The sequence below is a fragment of the Pteropus alecto genome, unplaced genomic scaffold (genome assembly GCF_000325575.1).
Source record: "Pteropus alecto unplaced genomic scaffold, ASM32557v1 scaffold354, whole genome shotgun sequence".
Taxonomy (NCBI): domain Eukaryota; kingdom Metazoa; phylum Chordata; class Mammalia; order Chiroptera; family Pteropodidae; genus Pteropus; species Pteropus alecto.
The window spans coordinates 579,802-606,064 of NW_006435759.1; the positions used below are offsets into that span (position 1 = coordinate 579,802).

Consider the following 26,263-nt stretch of genomic DNA (forward strand, 5'->3'; position numbering starts at 1 on the left):
CCCTGGCTTTTTTTTTTTTTTTTTTTTTTTTTTTTTTTTTTTTTTTTTTTTTTTTTTTTTTTTTCCGAAGAGCCAACTGTTATACACTCACCGGCACACCACTGGCTTCCGCCTTTAATTCCAAGCAAAGCACCACGTTAAAACCACTGCTTACACCATCACAGGACAAGGAGATTTTTAGTGTCATATCTGAATAAAATGCAAAATGAAAGTCTCATTAATTTATTTATTTTTTCCAAATATATATAACAGAGACTGTATGTAGCTGGTGAGAAATAGATGGTAATGGACAAGTCAAGGTCATGCTTTTAGGTTTGAAATAAGCCTCAAATATTTAATGTTGGTAAAAATATCTGCAATCAGCTATTTATGAATTGGCAGGTTTGAATTGTTACTTAGCATGCAGAAGAACTATATGAGATATGCCACACACTTGCAGTGCGGAAAACATTAAACAAAGGTATTGGATAATATACCTAGAAACATGTGGAAAAACACAATGTAAAATTTTAACTTTTTAAAAATTATTCCTTTGTTTTGACATAACTTGAACTATGTTTCAATCCTAACATCAGGGCATCCTCTACAGCCTTTTCTGGTATCTCTTCCTTATTAAAATAGTACCAGTGGTTACAGTCAAGCAGTGTTACCTTACAGCTCTGTAAACACCATTTGAAGTGAACCTTGAAATATCACTTCTTTTAGCCAGGAAAAAAGTGGAATATCTAGTTCAGTGAGTCCACTGTTTGTTCATACACTAAGCTGTGGACCCCTGGAGCCCAGAGGCTGGAGGCAAGGCTGTAAGGCTGTGAGGTAGGGGTCAAGGTGAGGGGCTCAGTCACAGTGGACCTTGCCCTCGGCCACCCCGGAGCTGGACAAGCTCCCATTGCAGGGTGTCTGGAGTGGTGAACGAGGCCTGTCTTCCAAGGTGCTCATAGTCACCTTCATCATGTACTTTCGAAAGGCCTTCTGAATAACGGCGGCGCATCTCTCCTCTTCCTTTCTCTTGGTGGTGGTGACAATGGGTTCATATAACTTCTTGAAAGGGTTGGCTTCCATGAACTTCTCCTCCATCATTGCTTTCATGCTATCCAAGCCATTGGAGTCACCGAGTACCCTAGTGGTGAAAGCGAAAAGGATATCCAGGCAGTGGAGGCGATCTCCAGTCACCATGGGCAAGTCCATTACTAGAAATTGAAATTTATTTGGCTTTGCCACACGCAAGGGCTCAGGAAGGGCATCAGCAAAATCAGAAAGGGCAGAATATTTGATAAACTGTGTCGCTTCTGGGTCAAATTTTTCCCAGACTTCATAGAATATTTCAAAGTCATCTTCACCCAAAGGGTCTTCACTTTCTTCAGTGGCTGTATTGAAGTTTTCTAAAATCACAGCAATATACATGTTGACAACAATGAGAAAAGAGATGATGATGTAACTGACAAAATAGCTTATGGCTGTGGTAGAGAGGTAACAATTCTCAGACGTGGAGTTGCAGGAATCATCTGACTGTAACATGGGGCTGAGGAGGGTATCCCAGCCCGCTGACGTGGTTATCTGGAAGAGACAGAGCAAGCTGCCTGCAAAAGTTTGGAAGTTGAATATGTCATCAATCCCAGAGTCTGGCTTCACTTTGCAAAACCAGCTCATACCGAAAATGGCATAGATAAACATAATCAGAAAGAGCAGAAGACCGATGTTGAATAGAGAGGGAAGAGACATCATCAGAGCAAAAAGGAGAGTCCTGATTCCTCGAGCTGCCCGAACGAGCCTCAAGATTCTGCCAATCCGAGCCAAGCGGACAATTCTGAAGAGTGTCGGGGGGAAAGGAATGTGCTTCTGCTCTTCCAAGGCAGAAATCATCATACCTCAGGAAAAGGAGAAGAGTCGGTCAGTTTCTAGCAGGCATCCTGGTCTCAGACCAGGCTGTCTCTCCTGCCTTGGAATCTTAGTGGGACCAAGGTTTACCAATACTTTTCAATTAATGCATAAAATTAAGAATTTTCTTTACCCATATCAAAGAAACATCTATCTGTGCCTTAACTTGGAAAATAATTTCCAAGGGCCATACAGTTTTAGATGGGACTTTAGATGGGACAGGATGTCTAAAATATTAAAGACCCAAAGAAAGGAAAGAAAATGCAGCTTACGAAAGGCTATTTTGTGAGTTGCCTCATGCAGCTGAAGTGCATTATCTATTAGGCATTCAAAGTCATTCACGAAGTAACAATATAATAGTTTTTCATATTTATTGGATATATTGAATGGAAAACAGATAAACTACAGATAGAGTCTTTTAGATTAGTGCAAGGAGAAATCTCTGCTAATGAAGGTTGGGCTATCAGTGGAAACTGTGGAACCCTTAACTTCAAAGTCCTTAAAGGCACAGGTTCTTATTTGTATAGAGGAATTTGAATGCAGCCTGCCACAGGGAAGATCAAGGCTGGAAAGAGATGGCGGTATTAGGATGCCCATCTTTGGGCTCAAGCTGCCACAGATCTCTCATGTTGGTTAATGTGTTCATTCTAAGGACTCCTGAAGTTGGAGACACCTGAAAAATGACATCTCAAGCAGAGGTTTCTGCAAACTGCTGAATATTTGGCCTAAAATGTCACCCTGTACTCTCATTGCCTGCTCTTCAGGCAAGAGAAACATGGGTTTAAAACAACCCACATTTTGGCCCAAATATTATAGAATGGCAGGAACATGCTTGCTTGTGTAGACATAGCCTTGCTTTTGCACTGGGGGTCCCCTAAGGTCTTTCAGAGCAATGGGCAGCCAAAATTATCTGCCCATCACCTAATGACTAAGGAGAACTAGTTGATGAAATACTTCACTGACTGCTCAATTGTGTCAAAGAAGTCTAATACATATGTTAATTAGGCAGCCAACCCTGGTGAGAGGTGAAATTGATTAAGTACCAATTCAGTAACAATTGGAGGAGGTCCATCCTTTAAGGCCCACCTCTTCCATGACTATTTCATTGAGTAACCAAGCCCACAGTAATTCGTCCCATCTCTGAGCTCAGTCCTTCTGTGAACTATGTGATTTGGTGTTCAATCAATTTGTCTTTTTCTGGCTCTTTAAGGTGAGTAGCTCTTAATACTTCAATGGGATTGGAGAGATGCACTTTGACCCAAACTCACTTTGTATTTCTCCAAAAGCTTAGGAAAGTGCAGAGCCAGAGAAAGTGCAGAGGCTAAGTGTGGAATGACAGACCTACTGGCAAAGGTATATAAAATGCCGACTTTGGTGGGGAGGATTTGGCTCAGTGTGTGTATCTCCTCAACAAAATGCTATTCAGTGCTCTGCATGTCACTGCAATTGCCTAGCATTTGTGCAAATGACAGAAGTCAGAGATATTTTCACAAACTGTACAATGCCTGGTACTACCACAAAGGAGTTTGATAAATCATGAAATGAATGAGCTTCTCTCTGCATATTGGAGAAAGGGCCCTTTAAGCAACCAGAAGGCTGTCCCTCCCACTGCTCATCCTACCACTATTTTCTGACATGACTGCTTCTGTCACTGCCACCAGGATTTGTGATCGAAAGTCCATTTAACTGTAAGTATGTGGAAGGATCTATTGCTAGACTCTACCTACACAAACTTCCTGGCTTAGAAACCAGAAGCATTTTTCTTGCTCACTGGAACATCTGCATTGCTGCTATAGTGATAGGAACCAAAATATTTTGATCCAACATATCTGTTTAATGCATCCTTTCTGAAATAGCACAAAAGCTTACACCTGTGAAATCAGTTTTCATTGTCTTCATTGCTTTTTGAACTATGAGAAGGGCCCCCGGGCAGTTTTATAAAACTTCAAAAAAGTAAATTATCAGTTTAGTTAAAAGCAGACTTCAAAAATTCAGAGTAAACTCTTATGGTTTAGCCACGAAGAATAAAGGTATATGGCAATAACCCTTTTTTTTCTCCTATTCTTCTTTCATAAACCTTATAGTTAATTATAGCTATGGTTAGGGAAAATATACTGATTATAGAGTGAGGCTGATTGGTGAATGAGGTCCAAGCAGTTGAGACAAGCACAGTTCATTCTGTGGTTTAAGTTAACATAGGAAATACAGTGACAAGAAAGTACCGGTTGGCCTCCTGACACACTTGTGGAAGCCCAAGCTAGGATGGACCATAGCGGCCTTGTCTAGGAGATAAGGGAAGGCCTGACAAAGTCACAAGGGCATAATAATTGTGATCTGACATCCCCATGGATTTTGAACTAAGGAAAAACATGAGAACTAAATGCTAAATCCTTAAAACTATAAAATGTTCATTAGGGCTTACAGTTGTACAGAAAGGTAGACCTTTGACTCAATTACCTGGATAAACCAGGTATCCCCACAGAAACTTTTATGTCATCTTAATTTTATCTATCTCCATTGAACAAATGATCCACATTATTATTTAACTACTTAAATCATGTAGGCAGTTAAGGGAAAGGAAATTACTCTGTATCTCCTAGCAACTTCCCAGAAGAGAATGGCATTAGTACACCTGTCCATTTTTTCAGAAATCACATTAAGCCTGATTACGTGCTTTGTGGATGGCTTGGATGTACTTTCAAATCATAAGATCTACAAGTTTACTTCTGGCTCTCAGATCAAAGCCCCTCTGGCTGCTGATTTTACTTACTAACAATAGAAAGGACCACGATCACACAATCAAATAAATTCCAGCCATTGGTGAAGTAGTATTGCCTCAAAGCAAAGATTTTGATGAGACACTCAATTGTAAAGATGACCACAAAGGCCAGGTTGAGATAGTCAAGGATGAGACTCATGGTTTTAGATTGATTATCTGATTCGGCCATCATGCTAACCATGTTGAGGATAATGAGGATGATGATGATGACGTCAAAGATCTGGTTGGTGACCAGGTCAAACACAAGACCCTGGCATTTGTTCTGAGGGGGGAAAAAAAAGGAATCATAGATTATTTTAAGTTGTAAAGATGAAATTACATAAATGAAAAAGGTACCTATAACAGAGTTTATCTTCTTATAATTAAAGCAGTTTCTTGAAAAAAATGCACAGACCCTTTTTAGAGGGCAAGAAATTCTTGCATACATATTTTCACTTAAAGTTAATTAAATAATTGGTTTTAAGCTGTAGGCTTATAGCTTTAGTTGTATTTTTAAACAAAAAAGTATAAATAAAAAAATAATTAGTAACAACATAATTTTGATATGATGGATGGTGTTTTGCTAAAATAAAATGGCTCATGTTGGATTTTTAAAAAAAAAGATAAACTTTGGTCTCTATGTTCCTGTATTTTGACTTCAGTAATATTAATGCAGATAACACCTGCTCATATAATTATGTTGGACAAAGTAGAATTAGCATCTCCAAGTGTCCATTTGTCAGATCAGAATAATCAAACCTTATACTTAACCAAAATTCTATAGTCAGGCAATTCTTAAATGCGATTTTCTAATTCTTGCTCACTTGAAGATAAGGCTAGATAAATGGGATTCTGATCCAATGAGTACTAAAAACAGATACAGAAAAGCTGATTATTTCCTATCATTTCTGATGGTGAACTTGCGTATTGGTTTGTTCGGAGATATTCACACTGCTCACAGAGCGAGTTTGTGCTAACTGCTCTGGCACAGATTCTAACTCAAGTTTGCATGCCCGATCTACCATGTGCAGTGAAATGACTAAATTTTTTCACTATTTTCTTTAATCTAACTGCTGTGAAGCACCATTTTATTTTTTACTTAGTGGAAGACTGTCCTTAAACAAAAACTCAGACACTGATATTGTATGGCATTCTTGGCTATACACAGGTTGTTTTACAATATAGTGTATATGTTATATTATAATTTAATCAAAGTATACAGCCACTTTCTAATTAGAGAACTCACAGTTCCTTCGGAATTCATCTTTAGGACCTCAGGTATCTGTTATGGTAATCTAGGCAAAAGATTATGTTGGTTTGTGGTGTAACAGTGGAGAAAGACATAAGCGTTGTGGTTTAAGAGCTAATGGAGTCAGAGAGAGTTCAAACGGAGGGTGCTACAGGAGAGTTATGGCTGAAGCTATCCTTTCTGGTTGGGGGAGCCATTCAACTAGCCAGAGAACAGAGGATGGGGAATTTTGGAGGGAGATGATGAGGTTTGTTTTGAGCACGTTGAGTTTGAGGTGCCAGTAGGGCATGTAAGTGCCACAGGCGAGTAGAGGTACGAGTTTGGAGCTCAAGTAGAGAGGGGAATGCAGATGTGAAGTTCATTGGTATCAATACTGATTTGAATTAAAACCAAGAGAGCGAATGAGATCACTCAGGGAGCGCCAAGGCAATGAGAAGAAAGAGGACAGGGACAGCATTGGAGGGATACTACGTTTAAATTGGCATCTTTGAAACTTTGTGCCAGGAGCCCTAAAGCTTTTATCAAGGTGTCTGAAGAAGAAACGTGAAAGTCAAGTGGATTTGCCATGTGAGAATACACCCAGGAAATCAGAAAGGACCTGGAGAAAAAATACTTTTAAGGATGCTCTCCAGGAAAGCAGAATGAGGGGTGAGAATAAACATAAGGGAGGGAAGGCATCGACCTTACAGTTCAACTCTAATATTTGGACAAATGGAGGAGATTAAGAGTATAAATTACCTCAAGTGGCAGATGATCAAATTTACTCTCTGTCACTTTAGAATGACCCCTACACCTCAGTATGATTTTTAAACCCAGTAATGAAGACACCCTGTGGGGATGCTTCAGGAAGAATCAGAAATGATTCCAGATCCTTTGCTCTAGTACTGGAAATGAAATACATCACTGCTCAGGTTCAAACAGTTGTGTCCACCCCCTCCCGACCCCCACAATGCAATTACTATTCATTTATTCCAAAGGTCAAAAGATAATATTTAGATTTTGGAGATTAAAAAAACATCTGTGGGGAGGTAAAGTTGTGAGGAAAGGGCTAACAGCTAATGTGAAGTCTTAGCCCCAACTCAGGGACATCCGGGGATATGATGTTGGATTTATTTTATGCAACCCTGCTCTCTGGAATACAAAAGTTAAGATAAATGTGCATTGTTAACTGGTAAGATTGTACTTGGTTGTCAGAATCACTCATTGTGAAGCCTTGACCGGTGACCTATAGCTACACAGGGAGGGCTGTGGTGTGGCACGTACTCCCAGATGAGCCACATGACAAACATGTTATAAAAGATAGTTAAGGAATGGATGTGGCAGCTTCCCTGTGGTAAAGCAGTCCATGTCCACTTCAAGTTCGTCTCCTGCAGCCTAACATGCCCAGTGCAGTGGAGAGTTCTGGAAGCTACATTTATGTCATTGCAACTTCTGTTTGGTTGTATGCTACATTGCTAGCTTCACATCCTTCATGAAATAAATTGGTAAATAGTGGGGAACTTATTGAGTCTCATGAGTCTTCATTAATTCCAAATCTGGGACCGATTGGTGTTGAGTCAGTGGTTACATAGCATGCTCATGTAAATAAAAATGCTCTTTGTCTTTTTTGTTGGCTCAAGTTCAGATAAGAATTTCAAAGTGAAATTAGTACTAGAAAGTGAGATTGGTACTTAAAAGCTAGATTTGACTTAGATAAATTGAAGTTCCACATTCTGTTGACAGGTTAAACCTCCTCAAATATAATTGTATCTTTAACTCCTTGGTCAAAAGTTCTTCATCGTAAAAATTTTAAACACTTGGTCCTGACATTCACAGACATTTTTAGTGCAAGACAAATACTTAATCCTAGTGGAATGGGTTCTGTATGTGCCTTAAAACATATTTTTTCATTCAACAAATAAATACAAAGAATATGCTTTACGCCAGGCTCTATTCTGAGTGCTGGGAATAGCAGTAAACTGAATATACTTTTGATAATTTGGGGTCTCCTGTTTTAATGAAAATCTCCAAGCCCTCCACATGCTTCGGATATCAAGCCCCTCCTCTATACTGCTTTCCCGGACTTTTCGGCACCCCCCGCCCGCCCCGCCCCTCCTTGCCTTGAAATCCTGCGAACTCACTTGTCACAGCTACTAGCAGTGTCTGTTGTGTTACTTTATAATCTAATGCTCTCAAAGCCCAGATCTTTAATTAGACTGTAAACACAGAGCAGCCTTCTAGTACCTGGTAAAGCAGGATTCATAGAATGCAGGGGTTAGCAACCATGGCCCGTAGGCCAAATCCACCCACCACCTCTTCTTGGATAGCCAGTGAGCTTAGAATAGGTTTTACACTTTGAAGTGTTTGGGGAAAAATTCAAAAGAAGAATAAAATTCTGACATGTGAATATTATATAAAATCCAAACTTTAGTGTTTCTAAATCAAGTTGTGTTGGAACACTGCCATGCATATTTATTCTATATTGCCTATGGCTGCTTTTGTGCTACCATGGCAGAATTGTGTAGCAGCAGCAGAGACCACACGGGCTGCAAAGCCTAAACTATTTACTGCCTGACCTTTTGCAGAAAAAGTTTCGTCAGCGCCTGATAATAGAAAGTTTATCATAAACACTCGTGAAGTGGAAGTGAGCATGCATGACCTCAACTTCACAGCAGAAAAAGTTGACAAAAGTTTTTATAAATACATTTTAAACTGGTCAAGATTAAGTTAAACCAGACTGTTAAGTTCACGTCATTGCAATAAGTATATACTAGGCACCTATTGTGTGCTCGCTAAAAATCAAATTAAAGTTGTTGCCCAGGCTCTCCCTATTGAATTTGAGTTTCTAATTTTCCTAAGGACTTGAGCCATACACCAGTGTATCTCTGGGTTTTTCTTGAGTTCTTAGATAATGTCTGTAAATTTTAAAACTTAAACAAGGAGAGCATTGTAGACACCTGAGTTCCTCATAACTATTTTCTGAATCTATGTATTTAGAATCAATCGATTGCTCTCACCAGAGGTCTTGGAATGGGCTTCTGAGGTTTTTTGGATCCTAATTTTTTCATTGCATTATAGTATTTATTCTGTTCTTCTGTCAAAAAAATGTCTTGGCCACCTAAGTATATGACAAAGATGAGAGCTAATTATTAACAGATTTCTGGAAACAACTTCTGAATTGTCAGAGGTAGTTTTAAAGTTATATTGCACTTCTATCAACAATTCCTACAATTCCAATGAGAAGCAAAAGAGGCTGGACTTTAGGGGAGAGCTGAAAGGAAACAGGGTTTAAATTAAGGAATAAGGGGAAAATCTTACTTTTATCACTTACGTTTCATTTTTTATATTATAAACAAAAACTCTTTGCAAACATCTACATAATCTTTACAAAAACTGAATATATTTCAGGTTGCATAGATCAAACCATACTCTAATAAAAATTTAAACAAAAAATTGAACAAAGTAGCAATTAAAATTCTCCTAAATAAATGAATGTGTATTCGCTATAAATAAAATTTCATAAAACCTGTCCAGAGCCTTTCTCGGAAAATAGAAAAATGAATTAGGATTTTTATTTCTGGAAATTTGGCAGGAGATAAACTATCTAGAAATGATGGATGAAACAGAATTCTTTTAAAATGTATAGCTGAACTTGTACAAAAGTAAAGAAAATCTCCAGGGTCTGAAAATCAAGTGAGAACAAAAAGAGCAGGAAATTAGCCCTAAAGCCATGGTTGGCCTAAGAACATTTGTTAATCTCTGAAAAAACTAGAATGTTGGGCTTTAAACCACAAGAGGTCATGGGAAAAAAGGCGGCGGGCTTGTGCCAAGATCCCTGCGTGAATCTGGGACTCTCCAAGTGCTGCCAACAAAAAAGTGAAGAAGAAAACAGAATCTGTCTGTTGGCAATGAAAGACAACTAGGAAATTGTCTCAGCCTGTACCAGGGGGAAAAACCCTGTCTACCCTGATAATTTGTGAATCCAGGTCTGCCTTGATGAGGGTACAGGGTTTAAATTTACACCACCAGTATGGACCAAAAATATACAGACCTAGGACAGTCTTTTCAAAAAAATGGTGCTGGGGAAACTGGATATCCACATGCAAAAGAATGAAGGTGAATCCATATATAAAAATCATCTATAAAATCATATATAAAAACTCAATATGGATCAAAGACATAACTGTAAAGTCTAAAACAACAAAATGCTTAGAAGAAAACCTAAGACAAGAGCTTCATGACACTGGATTTAGCAATGATTTCTTGGATATGACACCAAAGGCAGAAGAGAAATAGACAAATTGGACTTCATAAAAATTTAGTGCATCATTAAAGGACACTTTACATATCTTGTTTACATATCTTGGCCACCGTGAATAATGCTGCAATGAACATAGGGGTATATATCTTTACAAATAATGTTTTCAAATTTGAGGGGTAGATACCCAGAACAAGGATTGCTGGGTCATATGGTAGCTCTGTTCTTAACTTTTTGAGAGACCTCCATACTATTTACCAATTTACATTCCTTCGACGGATGACTGGATAAAGAAGATGCTGTACATACATACAATGGAATACTACTCAGCCATAAGAAAAGATGAAATACTGATATTTGCAACAACATGGATGGACCTTGAGAATATCATGCTAAGTGAAATAGTCAAGAACCATATGATTTCACTCATATGTGGGATATAAAACAGAAAACAACAAATGAACAAACAAGATAAATAAACAAACAAAAAACTCATAGACACAGATAATAAAATGGTGGTTACCAGATGAAAAGGGAGGTGGGGAGAGGGAAGGTAGAAGAGGGTAAAGGGGTCAGATATATAGTGATAGAAGGAGACTTAACTTTGAGTGGTGAACACACAATGCAGTATACAGATGATGTATTATAGAACTGTACACTTGAAACATATATGATCTTATAAACCAATGTCATCCAATAAATTAAATAATATTTTTTTAAAAGAAAAAGAATTACTGTATCAAAAGACACTATCAACAGAGTAACAGGGTAACCCACAGAATGGGAAAAATATTTGCAAATCATGTAAGGGATTAATATTCAGAACACATAGAGAACACCTAAAAGTTAACAAAAAGACAAACAACCGGATTCAAAAATGGGCAAAGGACTGGAATATACATTTCTCCAAAGAAGATATACAGTTGGCCAATAAGCACATGAAAAAATGTTCAACGCCACTAATCATGAGGAAATTGCAAGTCAAAACCAAAATGAGATATTACCTCACACCCATTAGGATAGCTACTATTAAAAACAAAACAAAACGTCCCCACACCCAGCTGCCATGACCAGGATGGCTGGGAGACTTGCTGCCTTCTTCAAGAATGTCTGGGCCAAGGAGCCAGTGGTGGTTGCATTGGTCACCATCAGGGGCCTCGCTATAATTCTGCCCTCCATCAGCCCCTACTCTAAGTACACTACCACGATCAACAGATCATACCCTATAACTACTCAGTGCCCTCCGAGATGATGGCAACATGCCCGATGTGCCCAGCTACTCCCAGGACCCCCAGGGCTCAAGCTTGGAGAGGCTAAAGAAACCGTGAGCTCCTCCATGGACAGAGAATAAGCTCCCTCCCCTGTGGCCCACAATAAAAATGTAAACACTATCCATACCGCCCCCTGCCCTCCGCAAAAAACAAACAAACAAACCAGAAAACAAGTATTTCCGAGATCATAGAGAAATCAGAACCTTTGTACACTGTTGGTGGGAATGTAAGATGGTACAGCCTCTGTGGAAAACAGTACGGTGGGTCCTCAAAACATTAAAAATATTATTACCATGTGATCCAGCAATTTCACTTCTGGGTATAGATCCAAAATAATTGAGATCTCAAAAAGATAGCTGCACCACCATGTTCACAGCAGCTTTATTCGCTATAGCTAAAATGTGGAAGCAACCCAGGTATCCACTGACAGATGAATAGATGAGCAAAATGTGGTATATCATAAAATAGAATATTATTCAGTCTTATAAAGAAAGGAAATTCTGCAATATGCTACAACATGGGTGAGCCTCGAGGACATTATACTAAATGAAATAAGCCAGTCACAAAAAAGATAAATAGTATATGATTCCACTGATACGAGATACTTAGAGGACTCAAATCATAGAGACAGAAAGTAGAGGGGCGGTTGCCAGGGATTCGGGGGAAGAAAAATGGAAATTATTGTTTAATGAATATTGAGTTTCAGTTTCATAAGATGAAAAGAGTTATGGAGACAGATAGTGAGAATGGTTGCGCAACATTATGAATGTATTTAATACAGCTGAACTGTACCCTAACAATGGTTAAGATGGTAAATTTTGTGTTATGTGTAGTGTACCACAATAAAAAACAGATTGGAAAAAAAAGTAGAGCCCTAGAAGTTAAACAAGTTGTTTCAGGGTGCCCGGCAGACACAAGTGTGTTTAGGAATCATATGCATTATGATAGTATTAATACTATTATTCTGAGACTCTCCTATGTGTGTGTTGTGAGTTAAAGAAAATAGTAATTATGAACAATCTTAATGCTATCATGTCCTATGCCCATAAGAACCAGGGTTCTCAGTGTGGAAAAGAGGAGATAACAGATGTATTAGGTTAGAGGCAAACCTCGTAGTCTTGAATTTGAACGATCAGTATTCATATTCGCACATATATTTTTCCTAGTAGTCCTAAATTTGAAGTATCTCTGTCCACTGAAAAACCCTCGAAGCAATGACAATGAGCATTCCAGACTGTGGTCTTGGAACACCATCTCATGTAACAAAACTAGCACTCCTTAGAGAGATGGCTGATTCCGGATCTGGGGCAGGAAGGATCTGACATAGGCCTGAAACAGCTCACCGTTCCAGAGAGCAAGGAAGCTGTCAAATGGGAGGATCTTACTTGAATACCGATTTGAAAAGAAACAAACTTTAATACCAATTAATCAATCAATAACTAAATGAATAAGTATTTTAAGAAAATGAAAGACTGGAGTAAATTTGAACATGGACTCGGTATCTGACAAAGAATTCATATTAAACTTTATAAGTGTAATAAAAAAGAATTCATATTAAACTTTATAAGTGTAATAATAGAATTGTAGTCATGCTTAAAAACAGATATATTCTCAAATATTTGTGGATGAAATGATATGATGCCTGTGATTTGCTCTATAAAAAAAATCCAGTGTCAGGACTGGGTGAGAGCATAGATGACATAAAGATGTTCTTAAATCGATAAGTGCTTTGATAGGTGACGGGTATTTTGGGTTCGTTTTAGTCTACTCTTGTGCATGTTTGAAATTTCCTATAATGAAAAGTAAAACAAAGCAAAACTGCTACAGACTGATCAAAACAGTGATCTCTAATGTAAGCTGAAATCTAAAATCACAAGGCCTGACATCCAAATTACAGGTATTGATTGCAATCAGGCTGCATATTACAGAGGTGACTCCGCATAGCACACTTCAAGTGACAGCAGCAATACAGTTGTGTAAGGACAATGGCTGACTCCCCCAGTAGAACCCTAGGAAGGCTCACCAGTAACAAGATACAGTTTGGACGGTTTAAAAGAGCTCAACGGGAAAATTAAAAAGAGCTACAAAAAAATGTCAGGAAAACCAAAGGTGAATATTTAGTTACCTGGTTTTAGAACTAAGATATGCCTTTAGTTAATAAATGCAAGAGAAGTCAAAAAGGAAACATTTGAGAGTTTGATTCCATAAAAATGCTAAATGTCTGTAAGTCAGAAACATCATTATGGAAACACCGGAAGCAAGTCACAAATTGACCTTACTACATAAAAACATACGAAAAAGATGACAATCTCAATTTTAAAAAGTGACAAAGACTTTCATCCTGTGAAACCATGTGTAACCTCACAAATGATCAAATAAATGAATATAAAACAATGAAATAACACTTTTACCCATCAAGTTAGAAAAGATTTTTTAAAATATAAAAATAAACAGAATGCTGAGAAAAGAACAAAGAGGCATTTTCATATCTTGCAAAAGAAGGGTCCCCAGCACAATATTTCTGAAAGGTAATTTGACAATATATCTTTAAAGCCTTGAATTCTAAGAACTTATCCTGAGGAAATAACCAAAGATACACAGAGAGAATTTCAAGAACATTTGTGATAGTTTTAGAAGAAAAAGAAATTTAAAAATGACCTAAATGTCCAGAAAAGGGGGAGAATAATTAAGATAAATTATGATCTATCCATAATATGGAATGTAATTCAGCCCTGAAAATTCTTACAACAAAGATGATTTCATGACATATGGGCTCATAACTAATGTGAAGGAAGAGAAGCTAGAAAATTAAAAATATCATGCAATCTCAATTGTGTAAAATGATATACATATTTAGTTTGAAAGTAACTGGAAGGGATTGTACCAAAATGATGAGGCTTAATTCCAAATGGTTATCATTTGGTTGTCATTTTATGGGTGATTTAAATTTTCTTTTTATCTTCCTTTATTTTCCACATTTACTATGGATAATAGAATCAGAAAAATAAACATCTGTTTACTTCAATGCATGGGGAAAAAATCTCCCTAAAAACATCTGCCTCTTCCCCAACCATATTCTTTCCAAATAAGGTGAATAAATTTGCTAAGACTTGGGTGTTGGGAGCCAGGACACAAGTTTGCTGAAAGAAGAGAGTTTGCTCTTTTTATCCTGGATAACAAAGTACATTTGAAAGGTTATTAAAATATAACTATAGTTTCATAAATACTAATCCTAGTAGTTGCTTTTTTACTAGGGTTCGATAATGTCCTTTGCATAAGAGGGTAAAATGGAGAGAAAAAACAATGATTTAATAAAATCCAGCTGTTTTCAGTCCCTTTGCAGCCACATCTTCAACTATCTTCTCCAGGTGGTTCCCTCTTTGTTCTAATGCAGATGATAAAGGCTGCTTTGCACAACAATCTAGACCAGAATTATGTTTCAACCTAGCGCTTTGGAGAAGAGAGGTAAAATACCAAATTGGGAGAACCCCGATACTTATCTTTTTCTGCTGTTGGTTGAAGTTATCGATAATAACACCAATAAAGAGATTCAGAGTGAAGAATGAGCCAAAGATAATAAAAACTACGAAGTAAAGGTACATGTATTTGTTCCTCTCAAAAACTGGCTGGTCTTCCTTCTAAGAATTTTTTAAATGAGAGAAGAGAACAATTACTGGACAAAAATATAAGACATAGTAACTGCCTTATCTAGAAGACCACATGTACCTCAGCAGCAGCATTGACTCCTCAGCCTCCTCCAGACAGTGTGGTGCCCACAGGGATCCCCTCTTTCAGTTTCCCCAACCCCTGTGGGGTACCATGCAGTGGGGAGGGAGTGTGGCAGAAGAATTAGGCTTTTTTTCTTTTAGGCAATAGAGAATCATTGAAGGTTGCAAGAGAGGGGAGTGGCGAGATCACATGTGTCTCTGAAAAGATCTCGAGGATTTCTATATGGATGCATAATTGGAGAGAGCCAGACTGCAGGTGAGGCCACCAAAGGAGGGGCATGTTCACCTCAGGCAGAGGCGACTGACTACCAACACTCGATGAATGAAGACATCTGTCACACAGAGCCCAGGTGTATTTAGTCTGTGCTTGTGTCCTATCACTCTTGAATCCTTGGTGCCTAGTATACCTTGTGACATGTAGCATACATTGAATTAATATATGAATGAATGAATGAATGAATGAATGAATGATGAATGAATGAATGAATAATCAAGCTCCAGAATAAACACAAATGGACTACAACCAAGCTCCCCCAGCTCAAGGTGTGACCAAAAGCATTAGAGTCTGAGTAGCATAATTGGGCAGAGAGGTCTCTCGAATCTTTTTGAATTCTCCATGTGATCTGGACATGGGATTGGTAGGCATGGGCTTGCCATAGTGGACTTCATAGCAAGAAATGGGAATGTAATGCTGGGCCAGGGACTATGTGGAGGATAGGGCAGAGAGTTAGTATTTGAGGCCAAGAGTTGTTGAGAAGGGAGAAAGGCCCATGGTTTAATCAGTTGTAACTTCAGTATTTGAGACCGGCAGTATGCTCTGTGACTACACAGATAAGGGCCATCATGCTAGAAGCTAGCACACACAAGCTAGACCTGGGACTGACTTCAAACAGGGAGCTGTTACTAAGGGCATGGCTTGGCATCCGAGGCTCCACTCCTCTCTGATTGGAGGTCTGGAGGACATGGAACCAGACAGGATAGGGTGAGAGGGACAGACCCTTTCGGGGCATCACCTGGAGGCCAGGGCCAACATCAGGACAGGCACCCCTCCACATACCTCTAACCAGCATGTGAATGATATGTAGAAACACATACATGTAAATCACACACCTATTCTATCATACATCTGCATAAGATTTCCTCCTTACCCCCCAAATCCACCTTAAGATAGATGGATGTCCAAGGTAAAGTAGGGTGAAAGTCATATACTCAGACAAAAAAAATAGCATATTAATATTTTAAAATATTTTCTTTGTTATAAATTGCCTCTACTGCTATTAGAACACTACTCACACTACCTCTACTGCTACTACCAACTCACATGTATGAAACACCTGCTATGTGCCAGGCATCCGCTCTGAAGACCCTCAAACAGAACATAAACATATGTGATGATCGGAAAAAATAAACAATGCTGGTTCCATTCCTGATTCAACCATTTGCCCACACTATAGCTTTGGGCAACACTCTTCCTTTCTATTCCTCAATCTTCTGACTGGGAAATAGAAATGACTGAGTATTCTAACTTTGGGAATCCATGACCACTTTTATTTAACTAGAATGTAACAGGTGATGATCACCAAAAACCCCATTAGTCTCTTGGGAGCCTGGAGCCATGGAAAGGTCTCTCTTGTTCAGACCTAGTTCAATCGTAAGGTTTTCCCACAGCCAAGAGGAATTATTCTTTGAAAAATGGCTTCTGCCTACCCACCCATTTGGAGAAAAGGTGAGAGAGAAAAATCAAGGCATCCTGTGATTTTGTTGTTGATTCTGGCTCCATCTCCCCCGTGAGTGGTTTCTCTTTGGTCACTATGGACAAAAAGGACTGGACTTTGGAGCATCCTAAGGTGTAATACTAGTGGGAGGATGAATAAGAGCCCTTTTATCCCTATTTCATAGTATTTGTCCTAAGGGAAACAAAGCAAAGAATGCTGGCCACTGGAAATGCAAAGCAGGAGGCTGGCTGTACATGTAGTTCCTGATTTGACCTAGCACCTTAGAACATGGTGACTCAAGCTCACCTCGTTGGAATCAACAGCTGCATACATAATCTCCATCCAGCCCTTAAACGTCGCCTGCAACAAAAGCAGAGAAATATGAACACAATTATAGACTTGCCACCAACAGACAGGTGCCATGCAAAAGCAAGCAAGGCCAGTGCGCAGATGTAAGATGACGTCCCACCCTTCCAGGACAGAATGTCCAAATAAAAGAATAGTAGAAGGGAATTCAAGGATGGATGTCTTGGGGTTTTTTCCTTCTTCATTTGCACAAGATAAAAAGTTAAAAAACAAAATAAATTTCTTAAAAATTGCTAGAGAAGCTATGGACCAACGGCTAGAAAGAGCCTGGTTAAGGCTCTCTCCTGATGCTATTCTGTCTGTAGTCTGTCCAAGACCTGCCAACTGCAGCTTGACCTGGGACTGACTTCCAACAGGGAACTGTTACTAAGAGTGTGGCTTGGCATCTGAGGCTCCACTCCTCTCTGATTAGAGCTCTGGAGGACAAGGTACCAGACAGAATAGGGTGAGAGGGACAGACCCTTTCAGGGTATCACTTGAGGCTGAGGCTCAGTACATGATAAAGTTGGAGATGCTCAGTGGGGAGCAATTCCAGAGAGCACTGGCTCCCACAAAAGGAACTAGAATTTGGTTCTATTCTCACTATATTTTTATAGCTGAGAAAGAATTTATGTCTCTCCTCGGAGTGGAAAGCATGCCAACAGCACTTACCACCTGCAGCAGGGCGAGGTAAGCCATTCCCACGTTGTCAAAGTTGACATTCAGGTTGACCCAGGTGAAATTTCTACTTTCGCACTGACTTAGGTTTGCAACAAGTTTGGGATCTATGACCAAGCTCGAGTTATCTGTTACATTAGTGCACCTTCCAAACTTTCCAGAAAACAAGTTTACTCCCAGGATACAAAATATGAGCCAGAAAATGAGGCAGACGAGCAAAACATTCAGAATGGCAGGTATGGCACCAATGAGAGCATTAACTACCACCTTAAGGAAACAAAGCAGAAGAGAAACATAATAGATGTGTGAGACTCACCAAGCTCTTGATCCTCCCAGGACAGGCCCGATGTGTGGGGCTGGATCTGTCAGAGCTCCGTCTTTCCTCTCCACCCTACCCAGCACCCTATGACAAGTCCTGCTCTCAGCTCCACAGGTAATGGGTCCTTTCTGTCACTATTGAGGATCACTCGAGAAGTGTCCTCTAATGATGGCATTAGAGACTTATGAGACACCCACCCTAGGACTGAAGGGAAGCCAAAACCCATCTTGGCTGACACAGAAGCTCTTTTAGGATGGAGACGATATTGTAGACTTTTCTCCATCTCTCAAATTCTAGAAAGGAGTCCGGGAAGAGCTGGGCAATTTAAGGGAAGCCCAGCCCAGGGAGAAAAGCTCCGCCATCCTCTGCTAGCCGACCTTCCTGCCAGCCACCCAAAGAATGTACCTTCATTCCTTCAAACTGGGACAGTGCCCGCAGGGGCCTCAGTGCCCGTAGAGTCCGGAGGGACTTCAAGACCTTTAAGTTGGTGAGATTGAGCACAGACACCTGGTGGGAATAGAAGTCACAGGTAGCATACCTGACCGGGTGCCCAGAGAAGCCAGTGGAGGTTGAGAGGCAAAGTGGATTATCCAGACACAGAAACCAGCAAGGCCTTCCCGGAAGGGGGAGGACAGGTGGAAAGGCCCTTGTGCCCCTTGTCTGACAAAGCTACAGTCCATGTAGGGGAGAATGATGCGTTATATATTGCAAGAAACTGTTGTGAATTAAAAATTAAAAAAAAAAAAAAGACATGTCAATGATATGTGTGGGGTCCTAAACTGGATACTGAATTGGGGTGGGGGAAGGGGAAGATGGTGGTAGTTGGGTAGAGAGAATTAGCCATTAAGGACTTTGTTGTGACAACTGACAAAATTTGAAAATGGATGTGGGTTCTAGTTTTGGATCAGGTTAAATTTCCTAACTTTGGTAATTGTACTGTGACTGTGTGAGGCCATATCCTTGTTCTTAGGAAATGTTAAAGGGTAAAGGACATCATGCCTGCAACTTAGTTTCGAGCAGTTGAGAAAAAAAAAGAAAGAGAAAACAACAAAGCAGGTGGGGTGAAATGTTAATAATTGGTAAATCTGAGGAAAGAGTACAAAGCGGTTCTTTACAGTATTTCTTGCAACATTTCTGCAATTTTGAAATGATGTCAAAATACAAGTTTATGAAGAAATAATAAATTATTTGTTCGCTAATATTTCCCCTCAGTCAAATACCTCCTGTTTGGAAAATTAAATTAAATTTTTTTTCTCCCAATACACTTCTTTCTAATAGGACAGGACTGAGGACTGGAAAGCTCTATAAATACTTTAAATTAAAACTTAACGAATTTGCTGAGCTGAAGTTGAAGACAACTCTTTGCAGATCTGCAGCCGTTCTTACTGATTAAGCAGAGCCTTCCGAGGTGCAGCTCTGAAGGGTTGCTGCTCAGCAGAGCAGGAAGCGAATTATGACGCTCCTGATGATGTCGAAGTTCACTAACGTCTAAAAACAGACCCCGCTAACCTGCCAACCTCATTGCAGTAGTAAAATATCTGCAAACTGAGAGATATGAGTGAGTTAATATAAAAGAGGAACCAGATTTTAAAATCTGTAATCAATTTCTTAAAAAAAAAACAAAAAACAAAAAAAAAACACCATCAATTCAAAATGGCTTTATTTATAGTGGTTTTTTAAAAATAGGCTTTTGTTTGTTCTTTGGTTCATAATAGCATTGCCTGTTGGGACAGCAGCTTTTCCACAAATACTTCTACCTTGTTTGTAGCCAGAGGATAAAGGATGGCAAAGCTGAGCAGCTCTTCGGCTTTCCCGAATAATTGTCGTTGGTGGGGAAGAAGTGTGCCTCGATGGACACTGTACACCTTTTCACCTGGAACCTCACCCCTAGTCTCTGTTCCATCAAATTGGGAGGCATCGATGACACGTGCAGGCACGAAAACACCCACATTCTTTCTCACTCTGTAGCATTCTGCAGCGTAGGAAGTCTGCTAGTTTATCTTACTTTATTTCTACCTAACTGGCATTCATCACTCTGCACTATGTTTTGGAGATTCATCATGTTGATATTTATTCTTACCGTTTGGTCCTTTTAACTGCTGTGGAATATTACAGAATATAAATATTCATATTTTATAGATCCATCCCCCCTTCGCGAATATCTAAGTTATTTCCATTTCTTTGCTATTATGAACAACAAACTGGACAGATGTGTACATTTTTCCTGGGTATACACACGAGAGTTTTCCTTAGATGGGTAACTAGAAGTGGTATTTTTGGACTGCAAATTGGACTCACTTATAATATTACTTAATAGGGAACCACTTTCCCCAAAATGACTGTTACCAATTAAATTGTTAACCGTGATTAGAGATTCCATTTTTCTATACCCTTCTCAATATCAGATATTATCCAACTTTAAGATTTTTGTCAATCTGGCGAACAAAAAGTTTTTCATTTTAATATGCACTTCTGTGCTAACGGGTGATATAAGGTATGTTTTTCAAACATTTACTAGCAACTCAAGTTCTTTCTGTGAATTGCCTGTTTGCACCCTTCTCCCATTCATACATTGGGTTGTCTTTTCCCTGTTGATCTGCAGGGAGTTTTTATATACCGTGGATAATTATTATCAGTTATATATATGGCAAATGCTGTCTCCAGACTGTCTTTAACTAATTATGTTATTACTGAATAGAAAAATCGAAGTTTTACATTTTGATATAGTTGAATTCATATATAGTTTTCCTAGTTGCATTTGCATATTCTATTCCAAAATTATAAAGATCATTTTATATAATCTTAACAAGCAACATAAAAGGATTATTCACAGAATTCTCTCATTTAATTTGCACAGTAACGCTCTGAATTAAGCGGCATTATATATGTCACCTACCACATTACAGACAAGGAAACCTGAAGCTCAGAAGGTCAGGAACTTGTTTCAGGTGGACGTGGGATTCATACCTTGGTCTGTATGAAACTAAGGCTAATTACAGTAATAGTGGGCCACACTTATCAAATGCTTTCCCTGGGTTTTATAAAGATACATGTTTATAAGACTTTTTCTTTTCTTGTTCTACTCATTTTTGTTCTACTCATTTTGTTATCAAGGTTATACTTGTCTCATTAAATAAGTCTGTAAGCCTCCCCTCTTTTTCTATTCTTTGTAACAACATGAATAGGTAGGGGTCAACTGCTTATCTTAGTTCAGGCCGTATTAACAGAATACCTTTGCCTGAATGGCTTATAAATATCAGAAATTTATTTCTCACAGTCTGGAGGCTGGGAAATCCAAGATCAAGTCACCAGCAGAGTCAGTGTCTGATTGAGGGCCAACTTCTTGGTTCATAGACAGCTGTCTTCTTGCTTTATCTTCTTCATATGGCAAGAAGCGGTGAGGAAGCTCTGTAGGGTCTCTTTTATAAGATCACTAATCCCATTCATGAGGGCTCTGCCCGCATACCCTAACCACCTCCCCAAAGCCCCAAATACCAACACTTTGAAGATTAGCTTTCAGCGTATGAATTTTGGAGAGAGGAGACACAAACATTCAGTTTATAGCACTGCTCCTTGGAATTTTGGCAAAACTTGTCTGTAAAACCATCTGGTCCTGGTGCCTTTTTTCAACAGTGTGGTACTGGACTACTGTTTTGATATTTTAAATGGTTATAGTCAGATTTGTTTCCCACTTTGTGTCTGGTCAAATTGGGACAATTTCTAGTCCACACTCATTTTTATCCAAGTGAAATGTCAAAACCTTAAGTGCTTTGCCTAAGGTGTCACAGAAAGAGAGCAGACAAAGTTGCTTTAGGACCAGTCTTCTAAGTTTAGGCCAGTAAACTCCAGGTCCCTAGAATGGAGATAAAATAATCTGTCCACCATCTTAGGGATTCTTCACTAAAATTTGATAAGATAATGGGTGCAGAGTGATTTGTGCTCTGGAAAACGACAGGGATCCACGTGACAAACACGTAGGTGCTCTTGTCGGAGCTCCTATGGCATTGAGTCCTTTCTAAAATGCCTGAACCACATGACCTACTTGCGTCCACCAAAAAAATTATGGTTTGCCAGTGGGGTGAGCCAGCCACATGACTTAGGCTTAAGCATCATCATAACTACCTCTTTAAATTGGGTGGACAAAAATCTAATTAGCTCATGATAGAAAGGATGTAGATGTTAACATCAAGGGCTTTGGAGTGAGACTTACTAGGTTCAAGTCTTCACCTTCACTACTTCTAGCTGAGCAATCTTGAATATGTTTCTTAGCCTCTCTATGAGTTAGTTTCCTCCTATCTATATGGGAAAAATAATAGTATCCCTACCACTCAGAGTAGCTGTGATAACTAAAAGAGAGAAAGCATAATCCTCTGAGCTTCAGGTTTCCTTGTCTATAATTTGGTAGGTGACACATAACTCTGCTTAACTTGGAACACTGTTGTGCAGATTAAATGAAGGAATGTATGTGAATAATCCTTTTATGTTGCTTGGCAATCAAGATGGAGACCAGCCTAGTCTGTTGGCTGCTGACCTGCTTTGAGAAGTCATGAAAAGCGTATGATAGATGAGACTCAGGAAAGGCAGGACTGCTGACAGATAGATGACAATTACTTACAAATACTATGAAGAAAATATTTTGGAGAGGCACACAGGAAAAGCAGCTCCTACATGATTTCTTCCCTCATTTCCACCCTCTCCCCTGCTTGCATGGGACACAGAGATGGTAAACTTACAATCACGATGATGAAATCGAGCCAGCACCAGGCGCTGGTGAAATACTTCCAAAATCCAAAGGCCACCCATTTCAGACCCATCTCCATGATAAAAATGAATGTGAAAATATTGTCAGTACAATTAAGTAATGCTTGGATATTGGGTTGTTTGTGAAGGTTAACATCTTCGAACACCTAAAACGATAAAGCATAGCCATAGGCCAGGTTGAATATTTATGCAGAACTTCTTGCTGACTTTACTTATTATTTTTCTTCCTTATTTGAATAAACTAGTATCTCTCTTGGTGATAAAGTTTTGCTCATAAGGTAGTAAAGACTGATTTTTTTTCCAGTGGAATCAATTCCTTAAGTAAAGGTGAAAGAAGAAAAATCCTATTTCTAGACTTCCAGAGCTACTATGTTTTCAGGCTATCATCACTGGCCCCTGGAATATAAAAACATCTTCCTAAGAATCATCGCTCCATTTCCTGGTCTTCTTAATCTTTTCAACTCTTGTCAACAATAGCTTGCCAACTTTTCTAGAACTACTCAGTGGCATATACCATCACTAAGGTACCTAAGAGGTACCTTACTACCTTATGTACCTCTTAGGTACCTTAGTGATGGTATATGCCACTGAGTAGTTCTGGAAAAGTTGGGTACCTCTTAGGTACCTTAGTGGCCCTATTTTGTGGCTCTCCAGTGCTTATAACATCAAGTCCAAACACCCTAGTCTACATTCTAGATCCTGCCCACTCTGAGGTACCTTATGTACCTCTTAGGTACATAAGCCTCACTACCTTATGTACCTCTTAGGTACATAAGCCTCACTACCTTATGTACCTCTTAGGTACCTTAGTGATGGTATATGCCACTGAGTAGTTCTAGAAAAGTTGGGTACCTCTTAGGTACCTTAGTGGCCCTATTCTGTGGCTCTCCAGTGCTTATAACATCAAGTCCAAACATCCTAGTCTACATTCTAGATCCTGCCCACTCTGAGGCCCATCATCTTCTACCATGAACAGCCTTATCCATTTACTCCAGTGTTTCCTACAGATTTTGTATGTGTACCATGACACAAAAGTTTGGGCAGCTCTGAGCTAGAGCTCCCAGTGTAAATTATTTCAAATATTAAACATTCATTAAGTGCGACTACAAAAACAAGATATCCTAGCTTTTTCATGCTACATATGAACATTTCCTTCATGCAAAGTGTATGTGTGATTTTTCAGGATCTAAATAACTAGGGTACATGCTGTCCTTTTGGCCTTTACAGAGTTACTGAGGATGAAAGAAAGGACTAAATGACTTGGCACTTAACCCACCAAGACATTTGAACAAACACTGAAGGCAAGAAAGAAATCAGCCTTGTTGCTGGGGACTAAGGGAGTCTCACAGCCCCCTGGTTCTAGGCCAAAAGAATGCAAAAGAGTAAAAGCCTCACTTCCAACTTCCAAATGGGCTTTTGGCAGGAGAAGGCCCTCCATCTCTGCCTCTGTCCCACTGGCTCCTCATCAGTCCTTAAATCTCAGATTAGCTGATATTTTCTATAGGAAATTGTCCTTCTTCCATCAAGACTGGGTTAGCTGCTATCCTACATGGCCCCATGTCACCCACTGGTTCTCTAAGTGTATCACTATGGCTCTGGTCTAAAATTGCCAGGACTCCATCTGTCTTTTCTACTAGACTCAAGCTTCTGGAAGTCAGACACTTGCCCGTGTGCTTGCCTCTTAAGGAGAAACAAACCTGAATGGCTTCGGAAGCTCATTTTCTCATTTTGGAAGCTTAGCAACAAGCTGGCTCAGCAGGTCTGAGTTGGCTTAGTGGAAGAGCAAGCTGATATTAGCAACTGTGCTTTGGAGGCTCCCACATTATAATGAGGCCATTTGCTGCTCCAGGAAGCTCCTATAATTACATAGTTTCCTAGAGCAGAGCTTCTCAAACTCTGATGAGACCCAAATCACCTAGATTCAGATTCAGCAGGTCTGGGATGGGCCCAAGATTCTGCATTTTTAACCAGCTTCCAGGTGATACTAAGGCTGCTTGTCCATGCACCACATACAGTGGTAAGGGACTAGATGTTTCTTTTCTCTGTCTCACTACAAATATGGATAGTGAAACAGGGCTTGGGTCCCTCTCCTGGAACCCTCTGCATTGTATGTTCAGTCTTGCTCTGCCCAGCCTACACTTGCCTCATCTGGAGGTGGATGAGAACTAGGAGGATTGTGTGCCCTCTGCTATTTCTCTGATTGTAAGTTTTCCCACATGGTGCCATGAGGCATTTGTCTGTGGCCTGTGACAATGCCAATGCTTTCCCACTGACTAGCACAGGGCTTGGTAGATGACAGTCACCATTTGTGGTGTAAATGTTAGAACCCTACCGCTTGAATAAGAGTAGATGGCCAGCAAGAATGTAACCATTCAAAAACTACCGAGAACCAAAGGATTAACAATATAAATTAATCAAGGACATGCTCTGGGATAGTTTTAGAGAAATGTGCTTTTTTTCCTTTGAGGAATAATTTACATTTCAGTAAATAGATAAACGAGGATGTCTGTTGGTCACATGTGTTCCTCATCTTTCACCTAGGGATCACACAGGTGTAAAGCACTAACCAGAAAGGCAGGGGTGACGTAGTAAGACATTTCCTTGTCCCTTCTATTTGCTAGCAACTTATTGTGAAATATTCTGTGACTCTAAATCAATAAGGAGGAACCCGGGGCTCCATTCACTTGATATAACAAATAGTAAGAAAATTTAGTTCTATATTATCGCCATTTTAAATGGGGGAAGGCGGGGAAAGAGAGACAGACAGACAGATGACAGACAGATAGACATGTAGGTGATAAGAGAGAAGATACTATTGCCCAAGGGCGAGGTGAAGAGGGGGCATGAAAGACCAAAAGGCAAGGAGAGAGGGCAAGAAAGAGTTTATGACTATATCGCTAGGTAGGTTGACAGATTCAGTCCAAACCCCAGTGAGACATACCACACCCGGATTTGGAAGGATCTGTCATGCATATAATGCAGTATCTCTTTGTCTCTCCTCTCAAGGGATCCTGAGTGATGAAAGGCAACTTTTTATATCCTAATCTGGTCCCTATAGCCTTCTCCTCCTATCATTTTACCTTTTAGAAAGCAGAATTATGGTCTTCAGGAAAAGAGAGGGTAGGAGCACTGCTGTCTGGAGGAGGAAACAGGTAGGATACAGTGAAAATGTCTAGGAATCCTCCAAGAATAATGGAAAAAGTTGCAGTCAAAGGCAAGACTCCAACAGCCACTTAGGAGTGCTGGTTTGGTTTATGCTTCCCCAAAGGTAAAGCACTTTTGGCTTGGGGATTTCGCACTTGGAGCATGACTCCAGAAGTTCTTATG

General features: G+C 39.5%; 1 protein-coding gene and 1 pseudogene across 1 annotated transcript in view; one reads left to right on the forward strand and one right to left on the reverse strand.

The window, feature by feature from the left end:
- Nucleotides 1–834: 834 nt before the first annotated feature.
- The window catches only part of SCN11A (sodium voltage-gated channel alpha subunit 11), a 65,595-nt gene continuing 40,166 nt past the window's right edge, over nucleotides 835–26,263 (reverse strand). The window contains exons 19-26 of the mRNA XM_006910789.1: nucleotides 22,909–23,082; nucleotides 18,581–18,682; nucleotides 17,851–18,123; nucleotides 17,140–17,193; nucleotides 14,887–15,028; nucleotides 8,879–8,979; nucleotides 4,646–4,916; nucleotides 835–1,865 (exon numbers count right to left, since the gene is read on the reverse strand). Of these exons, the coding sequence (XP_006910851.1) occupies nucleotides 835–1,865; nucleotides 4,646–4,916; nucleotides 8,879–8,979; nucleotides 14,887–15,028; nucleotides 17,140–17,193; nucleotides 17,851–18,123; nucleotides 18,581–18,682; nucleotides 22,909–23,082 (2,148 nt within the window). The remainder of the gene's footprint in view (nucleotides 1,866–4,645; nucleotides 4,917–8,878; nucleotides 8,980–14,886; nucleotides 15,029–17,139; nucleotides 17,194–17,850; nucleotides 18,124–18,580; nucleotides 18,683–22,908; nucleotides 23,083–26,263) is intronic.
- Nucleotides 11,195–11,447, forward strand: LOC102894231 (annotated as a pseudogene).